The 16,106-nt window shown below is 43.7% G+C and overlaps 1 protein-coding gene across 1 annotated transcript in view; it reads right to left on the minus strand.

The window, feature by feature from the left end:
- The window catches only part of LOC138370460 (calphotin-like), a 33,354-nt gene extending 17,580 nt beyond the window's left edge, over nucleotides 1–15,774 (minus strand). Inside the window, exon 1 of the mRNA XM_069334832.1 lies at nucleotides 15,711–15,774. Coding sequence (XP_069190933.1) covers nucleotides 15,711–15,774 — 64 coding nt within the window. The remainder of the gene's footprint in view (nucleotides 1–15,710) is intronic.
- Between the last annotated feature and the right edge of the window lie 332 nt (nucleotides 15,775–16,106).

A 16,106-nucleotide genomic window follows, 5' to 3' on the forward strand; every position in this document is an offset into this window, starting at 1 on the left:
TATATAGTCCTGGGGACCATTCAGGCTTGTTTGCATTTGTGTTCCTCACGTGTGCCCCAAAGAATGAGGTGATTTGATAAAATGCTATGCCCAAGATTACCATCCGAGTGCCGGCGGGGAAGTGGTTCATATAGCCTCGGCTATCACTTCCTTATGTCCGGTCGTGATGGTCAAGCGGATTAAGGCGTCCCTGTACATACCAGTTGTGGGAGTATGGGTTCGAGTCACTTCTGGGGTGTGAGTTTTCAGTTATATATAAATATATATAAATATATATAAATGTATATATATATATATATATATATATATATATATATATATATATATATATATATATTTATATTATTATGATATGACATTATTATGGTGTAACATTATCATGGCGTAATATTATTACAACATAACATTACTATAATGTGTCATTATCATCATACAACATTCTTATAGTGTGGTATTATTACAATGATATATAATTATAGTATGTCATACACATAGCATCAACTGAACAGGAAATATTTTCCAGTTCTCAATAATACTTTTGTTTTAACAATTGCTTTTTTTGTTATTCTATTTCTTTTGTCTTACTTGATTTTTCTCTAATATATAATACTAGATCATGGCATATCAATACCGGTCATTAATTTAATTTGTTATTAATTAAATAATAAGTTGGCTATTAATTACCAACTTTAATTGTTGGCTATTAATTTACCCTGTGATATTTAACACTGAAACACCCTATTATTCATAGCGACTGAGTGTAAATGCTTTACATGGAAAAGGTAATATGTAAGTTAGTGTGAGGGAAATTGATGTTCTAGTCAGTTAATTCTAGTAAGTTATTAGTGATTGCTATTGGTGTAAGGCATTATTTAGCTCATTTGACTATTGAAAATAGAGTTTGCAGAGATTTCTGACGTTCAGAGACACAGAAACATTGTGGCACAGCCTACGTGAGAGTGTGCACAGAGCTATAGAGCCCTATGTGTGTGTGTGTGTGTGTACTCAGAGTTATAAAGTCTTATGAGTGTGAACGCAGAGCTATAGAGCCCTATGTGTGTGTGTACAGAGAGCTACAGAGCCCCTATGTGTGTGTGTGTACACAGAGCTACAGAGCCCCTATGTGTGTATGTGTGTACGCAGAGCTATAGAGCCCTACGTGTGTGTGTACAGAGAGCTACAGAGGCCCTATGTGTGTGTTTGTACGCAGAGGTATAGAGCCCTAAGTGTGTGTGTACAGAGAGCTATAGAGCCCTATGTGTGTGTGTGTACGCAGAGGTATAGAGCCCTAAGTGTGTGTGTACAGAGAGCTACAGAACCCCTATGTGTGTGTGTGTGTGTGTACAGAGAGCTACAGAGCCCCTATATTTGTGTGTGTGTACACAGAGCTATAGAGCTAGACTATAGATAATGGTCCAGCTGGGGTGAAACATTAATCCCATCCACGGAAGTTACTTACAATAGAAACACAAATTAAGTACATAATATACCAAAGCAATTTAATGTTACATAGTCATACTGGCCTAGCTCTTTCTCCCTATAATTGCTCCTTTTAACCCCGAATTTAAGACACAACGACACACTACAGTTTATATATATTTTTTATTTGTTTAACATTGTTAAGTTTCAGTCCTCTGACGTTCATAAAAGTTTATTATTTAACGTGAATTTTGCCATTTTCGTCTTTTGATTTTCCTGAAGGAAAACAACTTAGTGGATGGAATTTCTTGCAGTGTTCCTCATCTGAAAGTTAAGTTTAAACTCTTGACAGTTCTACTGGGTAATAATCAGAATTAAGATGGTAACAAATGGGTAATTTCGTAACAAAAAAAATCGATGTTATTCCTTCCACTGTAGATTATTTCCAAGGGATTCACTCTCAAATAAGCAATTTTTTTAAATTGAAAAATTGGTTAGTTCTCTTAAAATGTTATAGTAAATTATAAATGTTCGGAAAAAATAAAAAAACAAAAATTTAAGTGGTATAATTTGGTCATAATAAGCAGGCGATGAGTCACAATAACGTGGCTGAAGTATGTTGACCAGACCACACACTAGAAGGTGAAGGGACGACGACGTTTCGGTCCGTCCTGGACCATTCTCAAGTCGATTGTGGTCATAATAACCTTAGAGAGAAGGTGATTTATTCCCAGTTGACCACTTAAAACAAAATAAAGTTTAGACAATCCCCCAAAAATATATGTTGTTCATATATAACGTTATATATAAGAATTTCGATATTGCAGGGTCGTGGTATATATAATTCTTGATCCCATAACTTGAGGCAGGTTGTATAAGGCATGATTTGGCACCTGGAACCCCAGAATTGTTGCAAGTTGCAAGGTGAGTCACGCCTGGGGTCGTGACCTTACACGACTGGGGGTCGTGACCTTACACGACTGGGGGGTCGTGACCTTACACGACTGGGGGTCGTGACCTTACACGACTGGGGGGTCGTGACCTTACACGACTGGGGGTCGTGACCTTACACGCCTGGGGGTCGTGACCTTCCACGACTGGGGGGTCGTGACCTCACACGCCTGGGGTCGTGACCTCACACGCCTGGGGTCGTGACCTTACACGACTGGGGGTCGTGACCTCACTCGCCTGGGGTCGTGACCTTACACGACTGGGGGTCGTGACCTTCCACGACTGGGGGGTCGTGAACTTACACGACTGGGGGGTCGTGACCTTACACGACTGGGGGGTCGTGACCTTACACGACTGGGGGTCGTGACCTTACACGACTGGGGGTCGTGACCTTACACGACAGGGGGGTCGTGACCTTACACGACTGGGGGGTCGTGACCTTACACGACTGGGGGTCGTGACCTTACACGACTGGGGGGTCGTGACCTTACACGACTGGGGGTCGTAACCTCCTCCTCTGTCTCCCTCACAACACCATCGCCATTTACACCTTTTTCTGCACTATACACTCGTGCAAAAGTCCCATCATGGAAACCCCTATTGTCATCACTCAAAAATAATTATCAGTATCATCAAATGGTCCAAGATTAACCTCATTGCAATAGAGCCACTAGAGGGCGAAGTGACAGACAAGCAATATAGGTCTCACACTGGCGACGAGGAGTCACAATAACGTGGCTGAAGTATGTTGACCAGACCACACACTAGAAGGTGAAGGGACGACGACGTTTCGGTCCGTCCTGGACCATTCTCAAGTCGATTGTGAGACTTGAGAATGGTCCAGGATCGACCGAAACGTCGTCGTCCCTTCAGCTTCTAGTGTGTGGTCTGGTCAAATATGATGACCAAACCACACATCAGAAGATGAGGAGACGACGACGACGACGTTTCGGTCCGTCTTGGATCATTATCAGGTCGAAACGTCGACGTCTCATCTTCTCGTGTGTGGTTAAGTCTTTTTAATCTCACAGTGATTCTCTAGGCAAAAAGCGACAGCATAATTTTTCAAAACATGACTACAATAAATATAATGACAAAAACGAACACATTCATCACATTATAGTCCTTAGACGAACATTGTAAATCAAATTGCAGTGATATATGAGCCTTCAACCCTGGCCGAGTCCTGCCCCTTAGGAGTCATTATCTTCGAGAATGACAGGAGGTGAAATATTAACATTATTTTATCTGCATAAGAAGGAAGATACCGATGGATTCTCACGCTTTCATTACCGCCTCAGACGTAAGGAATTTTGCCCTTAAACTATCACTCTTGGGGCTCAAATAAGATGGTTTACATCTAAGGTAAAGCTCGCTTCAATGGTAGAAGTAGACTCACTCTCAATTGTGGTGAAATAAATCGCTAACAACAATGGGTAAAGGAGACTAGCTGTAAACCTCTGACTCAGGCAAGTAGACTTTCAGCAGAAGCTTCGTGGTAACTGTTTCAGGAAGTCTGAGCCACTGTTGAAAGCTTAGGTAAGCTGGCTCTCAGGTTAAACTGGTATGGTAAGACCTGAAGTCTGAGGAAGATGGGCTTTAAGTTCAAGGGTCTGAATCATTATCTCTGCTGAAAGTCTTAATGAGATGAACTGACTCACAACACACTGCACCTAGCAGTGTCTCTCACTGCACCTAACAGTGACCCCTCACTGTACCTAGCAGTGTCCCTCACTGCACCTAACAGTAACCCCTCACTGCACCTAACAGTGACCCCTCACTGCACCTAACAGTAACCCCTCACTGCACCTAACAGTGTCTCACTGCACCTAACAGTAACCCCTCACTGCACCTAACAGTAACCCCTCACTGCACCTAACAGTGACCCTTCACTGCACCTAACAGTGACCCCTCACTGCACCTAACAGTGACCCCTCACTGCACCTAACAGTAACCCCTCACTGCACCTAACAGTGACCCCTCACTGCACCTAACAGTAACCCCTCACTGCACCTAACAGTGACCCCTCACTGCACCTAACAGTAACCCCTCACTGCACCTAGCAGTGTCCCCTCACAGCACCTAGCACGGGGCACCTAACTATAGGTGCCCCTATAGGTGCCCCTATAGGTGCCCTAACTATAGGTGACTATAGAGGTGAAGATACAGCCCCCTGTATCTTGACCTCTCCAACCCATGGTCCTAACACGGCCCATTTCGGGCTGTAGATCACGCCGCAGACCCATTCCGTCGCGGCTGGTTAGCTGCCACTCTGCCGGTGGGACATGTTCCCGCCCTCCTAAATCCCGTTTCATGTCATACGGTCCTTGACTTGCCGTGGGTCTGTTGTGATGGCCGCCGCCTGTGGCGAGTCTCGTGTATTTACCTAATGGTGGTAAATATATTTGAAAGACGGTTGCTTGAGTTCCTGGGCCCCCGCTTTGGCAAATGTTGGTCGTGTCTAGTTTCAGTGCATGTCCTCCTCTTTCCTCAGTTTTGGCACATAACTGTAGATGTGAGGCAGCTTGGGTCGGGTCTTTGCTTTGCTTTGCTTAGCGGAGCCGGTGGCTGAGCGGACAGAACACTGGACGCGTGATCCTGTGGTCCCGGGTTCGATCCCAGGCGCCGGCGAGAAACAATGGGCAGCATTTCTTTCACCCTATGCCCCTGTTACCTAGCAGTAAATAGGTACCTGGGAGTTAGTCAGCTGGGACGGGCCGCTTCCTGGGGGGTGGAGGCCTGGTCGAGGACCGGGCCGCGGGGACACTAAGCCCCGAAATCATCTCAAGATACCTGGTAATGGTATTTTCTAACTGGTTTTCGACTTCAATAATAGTTCCAGGTTACATGGTTCTTAACCTTGTTATTTACTGCCCTTATGTGGTGGTGGGTTCTCCACGCTCTTGTGCCTTCCTTCCTTACCTCTTGGGGTAAACCATTGGGGAAACCCACGCCTTTCCCTCTCTTACCTTTGGAGGTCAAATTTGACTGCTGCCTGCCAGCATAAATTCCTAACCACAATAAACGTGGATATTGTGGTTTCATTCACTCCCTTTCATTCACTTTTAAACATTTCATTCACTTGGCCCAAAGGAGCCTTGGGTGGAAAATGTAGATTCATAAATACACATGTTAGTTTACCTGTTGCATTAAGTAGACCAATCTATATGTCACTAGAACACTTATGTTAAAATGTTAAACCTTATAATAATATTCAATTACTCAAATATGAATGCTAAATCAAACAATACATTAACAAATAAATCAATTATTTATAGCTTAGCTGGGTTTTCAGATGTCGTCCTCTCTCTCGTCATTTTATTCCTGTTTAAAAAAAAACCCTCAGAGGAGAAAGCAATATCTGTGATGGATCCTCATTAAATTCCAGTGGTCTTGTGAGGCAGGATCCGTGTTCCTGCCTGGAACGTTGAATATTTCCTCTCACCCCGCCAGTGTCCAGGGACATTAGAGAGAACCTCTCAGTGTAGGGAGATTAATGTGACTTCAGTATATAATGACGAGATCTTGGAGTGATTCTCATCTCTCTCTCTCTCCTCCTTTCATTGGTTTTTCTTGAGTCTCATTCGTGTGCTGGATTCTCTTTTTTCTCTCTCTCTCTCTCTCTCTCTCTCTCTCTCTCTCTCTCTCTCTCTCTCTCTCTCTCTCTCTCTCTCTCTCTCTCTCTCTCTCTCTCTCTCTCTCTCTCTCTCTCTCTCTCTCTTCTCTCTCTCTCTCTCTCTCTCTCTCTCTCTCTCTCTCTCTCTCTCTCTCTCTCTCTCTCTCTCTCTCTCTCTCTCTCTCTCTCTCTCTCTCTCTCTCTCTCTTTCTCTTTCCTTTTAGTCCCTCAAATATTTTCCTCGTTTGCTAATTTTTCTGCTTCCCTTTGTTACCGTCCCCTTTCACAACATCTTCTCTCATTACACTCGTGTCTCCGTTCTTCCCTCTTGCTCATTCCTATTTCCTGCTCTCTCTCTTCTTCCTCTCCCTCACCACTCTTTCTAACCTCATCTTTCTTATGCCCCTCTATGACTGTCATCTTTTTCTCAAGTTTTTCCTCTCCTGTCTACCGACCAACTCTGTCGAGTTTGTCGCTGAAGAAAGGAAAGGAATTTTTTGGGGAAAGCGCCAAGCTAACACGACTGTATAGCACTGGGAAGGGGTCAGGATAAGGATTGGGGATGGGACTGGGGGGGGGGTAAGGAATGGTGCCCAATCACTTGGACGGTTGGGGATTGAACGCGCTGAAGAAACATGACCCTAGATACTGACACCCCTGACAATTATCAGGCGAATTCTCACAATTATCAGTCTGCACTAATGACTCCAGACTAGTGAATTCTGCTCGAATCCCTGTGTAACTAATGAACAGTTTATATATGTTATATATGATATATATGTTATACAACAATGTATGACTTTCTACTGTCCTGCGGCTCTTTTAATCTATGTAAACTAGTTTCGTCACCTGTAACCATGTACCTTTGTCACTGTAACCCTCTACACTACACACGCCCTTATATATAACGATTATTCAATGTAAACAAATGTATATAGATGTTCCCGTGTCGGCTGCAGTAAACAGACAGCGGAGAAACTGATTTAAATGGAAGGAAATTGTATTGAAATTGGTAAATATTGAGTGTATTTACTCGTCACTACAAGACCACAAAGTGGTGATAGAGGCAGCGTTATTTAGTGAGAAACTCGAATTCTAAGGTGCCAGGGGGGACAGCCATCATCAAGGCTAAGAATCTATTTTTCGAATCTATTCTACGAATCTATTCAAAAGCAGTTACAAAGCCTGAGAGAAGTATCCATAGAGTACGCTTTTATGTGACATCAATCAACATTGACCTGTAAACTCATGATGTAAACTGACTCAGCACTTCATACCCACGCGCCCATACCCAGTTTACCACAGAGGCGTTGATTGAGCGCCATTGGAACTGGACACCTGAATTGAAGAACTCTTGCAGAATAGCATAGATTTTTTGGGAGGCATCGCACCTCGCTACACGCATAGACAAGCATAGTCACTGTGCTTGGGTTCAGAAACTTTACTTGTCTGTGTTTCTAACCTGCAAACATCTTGTTTTACTTGCGTTTTCTGTTAAATTGATTTATTTAGGAGATTATTAAGTAAATTATATTATTTATAAATTTGTTGTTGGATATTATATATATATATATATATATATATATATATATATATATATATATATATATATATATATATATATATATATATATATAACCCACTACGCCCTATAATCAGCCAAATACCAACCCCAACTTATCACCTGGCAAAGAAACTCAATGAACTCCTAACTCCATACACTCCAAGTAAGTTTAGTCTACAATCATCAGCAGATTTCCTAGAATTGATCAAATCTACCCAGCCCGATGGAATCATCGCTTCCCTGGACGTTGAATCCCTTTTTACCAACGTCCCAGTCGACACAACCATAGGAATGATACTGAACAGAGTATACAGAGACGAGAGCACCCCCAAATTAGACATACCTGAGCCACACTTGAAAAGTCTTCTCGAAGCATGTACAAAGGAAGCCCCTTTCATCAGTCCACAAGGAGACATGTATTTACAAATAGACGGAGTAGCAATGGGCTCCCCCTTAGGAGTTTTATTTGCTAATTTTTATATGGGAACCATCGAAGATAGGGTCTTCAGTAGCAGACAAAAACCAACTGTATACTGCCGTTATGTAGATGACATATTCGTAATAGTAAAAGACTCAGATGAACTAATTGACCTAAAAAGACACCTAGAGAGAGAGTCAATACTCCGATTTACACATGAAAATAGTGAAAATAACAGTCTGCCATTCTTGGATGTACTAATAACAAAAACAGGAACCTCTTTAAGCACCAACGTATATACCAAGCCCACCAACATAGGATTATGCCTTAACGGTAGAAGTGAGTGCCCCCAAAGATACAAAGCCAGTGTTCTCAATGCTTATATTCGTCGAGCGCTTACCCACTGCTCTGAATGGAGCAACGTGAGTAGAGAGTTTGAAAGAGTAACTCAGGTATTGGTGAACAACGGATATAGCAACGCGGAAATAAACGCTGCTATAAGAAGACACTTGGACCGTTGGTATAATTCAGAACCTAGAACAGAAACCACAACACCCCCAATAAAATTATATTACAAATCAACCATGCACAGTGAACATATAAAAGAGGAAAGAATAATGAAAGAAATAATCCGTAAAGGAGTAAAAAGCACTACTCCTAACCAAAACATAAACCTGATAATATTCTACAAAACCAAGAAGACTTCCGAACTCCTTATCAAAAACAGCCCGAAGCCGACGGAGAACCCTCTACAGCAGTCAAGCGTTGTATACATGTACACTTGCCCCCACGAAGGATGTAACCTTCAATGTAAGTACATAGGTATGACGTCGACCAAGCTGACGAGGCGTTTGACATGCCATCTTCAATCTGGTGCCCCTAGGAATCACATGAGACAAGCCCATGACATTACTCTAACAAGAGAAATGTTGAACAAGAATACTTGCATAATAGACAAAACCCAAGATTCAAGAAGATTACAAATTCTTGAGGCAATTCACATAAGAATAGAGCGACCTACCATGAACACCCAAATCACGGTACTATTTACTCTGCCCACCATGAGAGTAAGGACAAGACAAGAACATATCGATGCCAACACAGAAGACAATGTCCAACATAACAGGCCAATTACACTGGATTAATCTTTGTGTTTAGATAGGAGATGCCTCGTATGGGCCAATAAGCCTTCTGCAGCCCCTATGTTTATCCCTTATGTATCCCCCCATGTTTTTCACCTTCATTGTATTATCACCTGACCTAATGCGGGTATAAAATCAACTAGTATTGTAAGATCTGTTCACTTGAGAATGAACCATGGAGGTTCGAATCGTCGTGCAAATTATACAAATAAGTGTAATACACTATATATATATATATATATATATATATATATATATATATATATATATATATATATATATATATATATATATATATATATATATATATATATACGTTTACTGTCTTAATGAGTAGTGGTACTCTCATGGTACGATAAGATGAAAGATAAGAATGGGAAGAGGTAAGAGAAAGGTAAAGGGAAATGTAAGGAAAGAAAAGGGTAAGACAAAAAGTCAGAGGTCGTTTTTCTTTCATATTTTTTCTAACTTTTTTTTTCTCTTTACTTTCCTCTCACCTTCCTCTTTTTCTTATCTCATCTCATTCTTTTTCTTATCTCATATCATTCTTAATCTTCATCCAATTCTTACCTTTTACTTTTCTTAACTTTTTCTCTTACCTGCTCCTCATGTCACACTCTTTTCTTATTTATTGCCCGTAGCTTCCTCTCTTCTCTCACACGACTTGACAATGGTCCAGGATGGTCTGAAACGTCATTTCTTCACTTTCTGATGAGTAGTTTGGTCCTCAGGAGTGGAAGTTAAAGAGGAAAGGTCAAAATTAAAAAAAAAGATGTACAAACCAGTTTACCTCTGGTGTCACAGGTGGGTACTAACTGGGAGTACCCTGACTGAGAGTACTCTGACTGGGAGTACCCTGACTGGGAGTACCCTGACTGGGAGTACCCTGACTGGGTACTGACTGGGAGCTGGAATAAGCAAGCCTCAGGTCATGATAGATGGGGGAATCGGGAACCAATGATTAATGGTGACGGTCCTGGTCGTGTTGATTATGGGTTGTTCCACTTATATAAATGCTACATAGACACGAATGTGAGTGTGTGTATGTGTATTGGGGGAGGGGACTGTGTATATGTATATGTAACCTCCTCTTTATGGTCATTTTCCTTCACCCTTTCCATTACTGTTTCTAAATATATGTAATTTGTTGTTTATAAATATTTTATTGTTTTGCTTGGAACTAAAATAACGGATGACGAGCTTTTTTAATAAGTTACAAAGGATAAGAAACATTGTAAGATGATAGGAAGGAAGGGAAGGTCAGGTGTGAGGGTCGACATAGGAGGTCAGGTCAGGTGTTGAGGGTCGACATAGGAGGTCAGGTCAGGTGTGAGGGTCGACATAGGAGGTCAGGTCAGGTGTGAGGGTCAACATAGGAGGTCAGGTCAGGTGTGAGGGTCGACATAGGAGGTCAGGTCAGGTGTTGAGGGTCGACATAGGAGGTCAGGTCAGGTGTTGAGGGTCGACATAGGAGGTCAGGTCAGGTGTGAGGGTCAACATAGGAGGTCAGGTCAGGTGTTGAGGGTCGACATAGGAGGTCAGGTCAGGTGTTGAGGGTCGACATAGGAGGTCAGGTCAGGTGTTGAGGGTCGACATAGGAGGTCAGGTCAGGTGTGAGGGTCAACATAGGAGGTCAGGTCAGGTGTGAGGGTCGACATAGGAGGTCAGGTCAGGTGTTGAGGGTCGACATAGGAGGTCAGGTCAGGTGTTGAGGGTCGACATAGGAGGTCAGGTCAGGTGTGAGGGTCGACATAGCAGGTCAGGTCAGGTGTGAGGGTCGACATAGGAGGTCAGGTCAGGTGTGAGGGTCGACATAGGAGGTCAGGTCAGGTGTGAGGGTCGACATAGGAGGTCAGGTCAGGTGTTGAGGGTCGACATAGGAGGTCAGGTCAGGTGTTGGGGGTCGACATAGGAGGTCAGGTCAGGTGTGAGGGTCGACATGGGAGGTCAGGTCAAGTGAAAGGAACAAAATGATAGTTAGATAAATAACTTCACACCAAACACACACAGAATGCGAACAAGAAAGTATTAGAGTTTCTAATAATTTCTTTTACGCAGAAAGTATAGAAGTATACCACAAAGAGGGAAGAAGGGAAGAATAACGAAGGGGAAAATATAGAAAGAAAAGAGGGAAAGAGAAAAGGGAATAAAGGAAAAATCACTTTTTTTTAAAGGAAACAATTGTGAAACAAAGACTGAACTTTGGCCACGTGATCATCCATATACCTGACTCCACCACACACCAGGTGGTCACCCATATACCTGACTCCACCACACACCAGGTGGTCACCCATATACCTGACTCCACCACACACCAGGTGGTCACCCATATACCTGACTCCACCACACACCAGGTGGTCACCCATATACCTGACTCCACCACACACCAGGTGGTCACCCATATACCTGACTCCACCACACACCAGGTGGTCACCCATATACCTGACTCCACCACACACCAGGTGGTCACCCATATACCTGACTCCACCACACACCAGGTGGTCACCCATATACCTGACTCCACCACACCACGTGCTCACCCGTATACCTGACTCCACCACACCATGAGGTCACCCATATACCTGACTCCACCACACACCAGGTGGTCACCCATATACCTGACTCCACCACACACCAGGTGGTCACCCATATACCTGACTCCACCACACCACGTGCTCACCCGTATACCTGACTCCACCACACCACGAGGTCACCCATATACCTGACTCCACCACACACCAGGTGGTCACCCATATACCTGACTCCACCACACACCAGGTGGTCACCCATATACCTGACTCCACCACACACCAGGTGGTCACCCATATACCTGACTCCACCACACCACGTGCTCACCCGTATACCTGACTCCACCACACCACGAGGTCACCCATATACCTGACTCCACCACACACCACATGGTTACCCATATACCTGACTCCACCACACCACCTGGTCACCCATATACCTGACTCCACCACACCACGTGGCCACGCATATACCTGACTCCACCACACCACGTGGCCACCCATATACCTGACTCCACCACACACCACGAGGTCACCCATATACCTGACTCCACCACACACCAGGTGGTCACCCATATACCTGACTCCACCACACACCAGGTGGTCACCCATATACCTGACTCCACCACACCACGTGCTCACCCGTATACCTGACTCCACCACACCACGAGGTCACCCATATACCTGACTCCACCACACACCACATGGTTACCCATATACCTGACTCCACCACACCACCTGGTCACCCATATACCTGACTCCACCACACCACGTGGCCACGCATATACCTGACTCCACCACACCACGTGACCACCCATATACCTGACTCCACCACACACCACGAGGTCACCCATATACCTGACTCCACCACACACGTGGCCACCCATATACCTGACTCCACCACACACGTGGTCACCCATATACCTGACTCCACCACACACCACGAGGTCACCCATATACCTGACTCCACCACACACGTGGCCACCCATATACCTGACTCCACCACACACGTGGTCACCCATATACCTGACTCCACCACACACGTGGTCACGCATATACCTGACTCCACCACACACCTTCCAACAGTGTAAACTCTCTGGGTGACAAATGGAGGTATTAAATGAAAGTATTCCAGTGTCAAATTGATGATTTATAAGAAAAGGCTGAAAATATAGTTTTGTTAAGTCTGAAATGTAAACTGTATTTTCACTATATAGATTGAGGATTGTTTTGCACGGGCCTGGCTTTACACAGTTTTCAGGAATACTGCGACCCAGAGGCGGCCTGCGTGGGAAGTTAGTGTGTTATTGAATATGACCTAAAGGGTTTATATATATATATATATATATATATATATATATATATATATATATATATATATATATATATATATATATATATATATATATATATATATATATATATATATATATATATATATAACTGAAAACTCACACCCCAGAAGTGACTCGAACCCATACTCCCAGAAGCAACGCATCTGGTATGTACAAGACGCCTTAATCCACTTGACCATCACGACCGGACATAATGAGGTGATAGCCGAGGCTATTTGAACCACCCCACCGCCGGCACTCGGATAGTTATCTTGGGCATAGTTATCTTGCCGGCGGTGGGGTGGTTCAAATAGCCTCGGCTATCACCTCATTATGTCCGGTCGTGATGGTCAAGTGGATTAAGGCGTCTTGTACATACCAGATGCGTTGCTTCTGGGAGTATGGGTTCGAGTCACTTCTGGGGTGTGAGTTTTCAGTTGCATATGTCCTGGGGACCATTCAGGCTTGTTCGCATATATATATATATATATATATATATATATATATATATATATATATATATATATATATATATATGAAGGGGAATACAGTGTGTCAAAAGCTAGCTACGTGGTGCTAAAATTCCCCATCACACAGGATGGTTAGTCATACAGAGGCATGTGATAAGTAGTCTGCACTGGCAGACTCTGGGCGCATTATGAGGATATCATCAACACAAGAGTGAATAAGATAGCAGTGATACTGAGTCCCCATCTCGCAGGATGGTTAGTCATACAGGCCATATGTTCAGTAGCTGCACTGGCAAATTTTGGGTACATTATGAGGATATCTTCAAGAACACGCGAGTAAATAAAGTAATTGCAAAGCTCCAGGTACCTCATGCCAACGGGTCTGAATGGTCTGATAACTGGGAATTCGGTGATGTGGGAGATCCTGCCGCAGTTCCTGCTCACATAGTTTGCAACTGGAGTGCTCAGGATTGGGAGATCCGTCACCTGCAGCCACCTGCCACAGGTAACGGTAACCCAACCTGATCCTTGCAACCACTGTGTCACACAGTCTGGTGGACGTTTTGTGCTGCCCATAGATATAGGTTTTATATCTAAATAAATTATAGCTTTATATACTGGTGCTTTCAGGTCGTTGGGAGTCAGTAATTTATTTCCTATCAGACCCGAGTCTTTGGAACAATATAGTTTTGACAGCAGAGATGGGATACCTAGATCTAATTCAACTTAATCTTTGTTACACGCTAATTTGGCTGCACTGTCTGTCTCATTATGATGGGTTATATTTATGTGTGAAGGTATCTATACAAAGGAGATTCGAGACCCTTTACTCTGTGCAGCGATTAAGTCATTTATAATTGGTAGTGTGAGGTTCTTGCTGTCGATCTTCTAGGAGAAGTTTTCGATTGCTTGAAGAGCAGACTTTGAATCACAAAATATTATTCCTCCTCCAATGTTACTGACAGTCTTTGTGCAAATATTATTTCTATAAAACCTACATGCTGCTGCAGTCCGTCCAGTAGAAGATTGGACTGAGCCATCGGTGTAGACACAGTGCTCGTGAGATCTTAAATTCTCGATGGAGGAGGGAATTGTTTCAAGTGTGACAGCTTTGAGAAGAGCAAGATTCTCATTTCCTTTCTTGGTGACAGGTGTGTATGATACTTGAATTGAGGGGCACAGATAAAGAGGAATATTGGAGACAGGTAGATTGCACTTAAAAAGGAATGTTGAGTTTGATGAGATTGTAGGCATTTTTGATCAGCCATTGATCATAAAAGGAGTGAGTTGGTATGTCGGCACCAGTTAATAGGGTGTTAACTATACTATAACTATAACTATTAGACACTTTTTTTATTAATACATTCGGTACATCTGCCTTTGTTCAGCTGCCCTAGACTATATGAAGGGGTGTCCAGTGTGTCAAAAAATCTAGCTACGTGGTGCTAAAAAATCCCGATCTGAAGACACTGATATTTATAAACGCCCAATAAACTCTACGGACTTTAGGATGTGCATTTCATTACCTTGGACTTCATGAAAGGGGTGCAGACCCCCCATTGACCTTCAAGGGGGATCAGAGGGGCCCATCCCGACCACCATGGTTCTGTTTGTTTGTTTGTTTCTCAGCATGACTCTCTCTGTTTCTGTTTGTTTCCCAGCATGATTTTGTTTGTCTCTCAGTTCTTCCCGTTCTCTCATTCTCCCTCTTTCCTTCCCTCTCTTCCATTTCCTTCCCTTCATCCAATTTCCCTACAACCTATTTTCCCTCCTTCCATTTCCCCTCTCACCCATTCTCCCTCACACCGATTTCCCCTCCCTTCAATTTTCCCTCCTTCTGTCCCTTCCTCCTTCCCATCTGTCTCTCTCCCTCCATCACTCCCATTCTCTCTCCCTCTTTCCCGTCCAACCACTTGGGCTGGACGGTAGAGCAACAGGTCTCGCTTCATGCAGGTCGGCGTTCAATCCCCGACCATTCAAGTGGTTGGGCCACCATTCCTTTCCCCTCCCGTCCCATCCCAAATCCTTATCCTGACCCTTCCCAGTGCTATATAGTCATAATGGCTTGGCGCCTACCCCTAAAAATTCCTTTTCCCTCTTTCTACCATTCTCCCTTCTTCTCTCCCTCTCTCCCATCCGTTCTCCCTTCCTCCGTCTCTCCCTCTGCCCTTCTCTATGCTATTGTGACTAGGGGGTAATCTTACCTATGTTACCTTAGTCGTTCACTCCCCAACAGGTGAAACGTTCCGGCGCTCTGAATCGACTTGCCATTCAGTGCAAATATTTCCTTATTAGAACGATTTCTGTGAACTGTGTCGATGGCCATCGACATGACGCCTCGACCCTGCTGACAGTCCCAAAGGCGTCCTCGGTGGAGTGGTCGACAGGGAGTCGATCAGACGGGCTCCTTGGAGGAGCTGGTAGTGGGCAATTTTCCTGAGGTGGTTACCTAGTGGTGGTTCCCTTGATGAGCAGAGTAGTAGTGGTCTGGCCTCTGTCCAGGACCAGATTCACGAAGCAGTTACGCAAGTACTTACCAATGTGTACATCTTTCCTCAATTTTTGACGGCTTTGGTTACATTTATTAAACAGTTTACAAGCATGAAAACTTGCCAATCAACTGTTGTTATTGTTATAAACAGCCACCTGGTGCTTCGGAGCTCA

This window comes from Procambarus clarkii, chromosome 4 (genome assembly GCF_040958095.1).
Source record: "Procambarus clarkii isolate CNS0578487 chromosome 4, FALCON_Pclarkii_2.0, whole genome shotgun sequence".
NCBI classification, from domain to species: domain Eukaryota; kingdom Metazoa; phylum Arthropoda; class Malacostraca; order Decapoda; family Cambaridae; genus Procambarus; species Procambarus clarkii.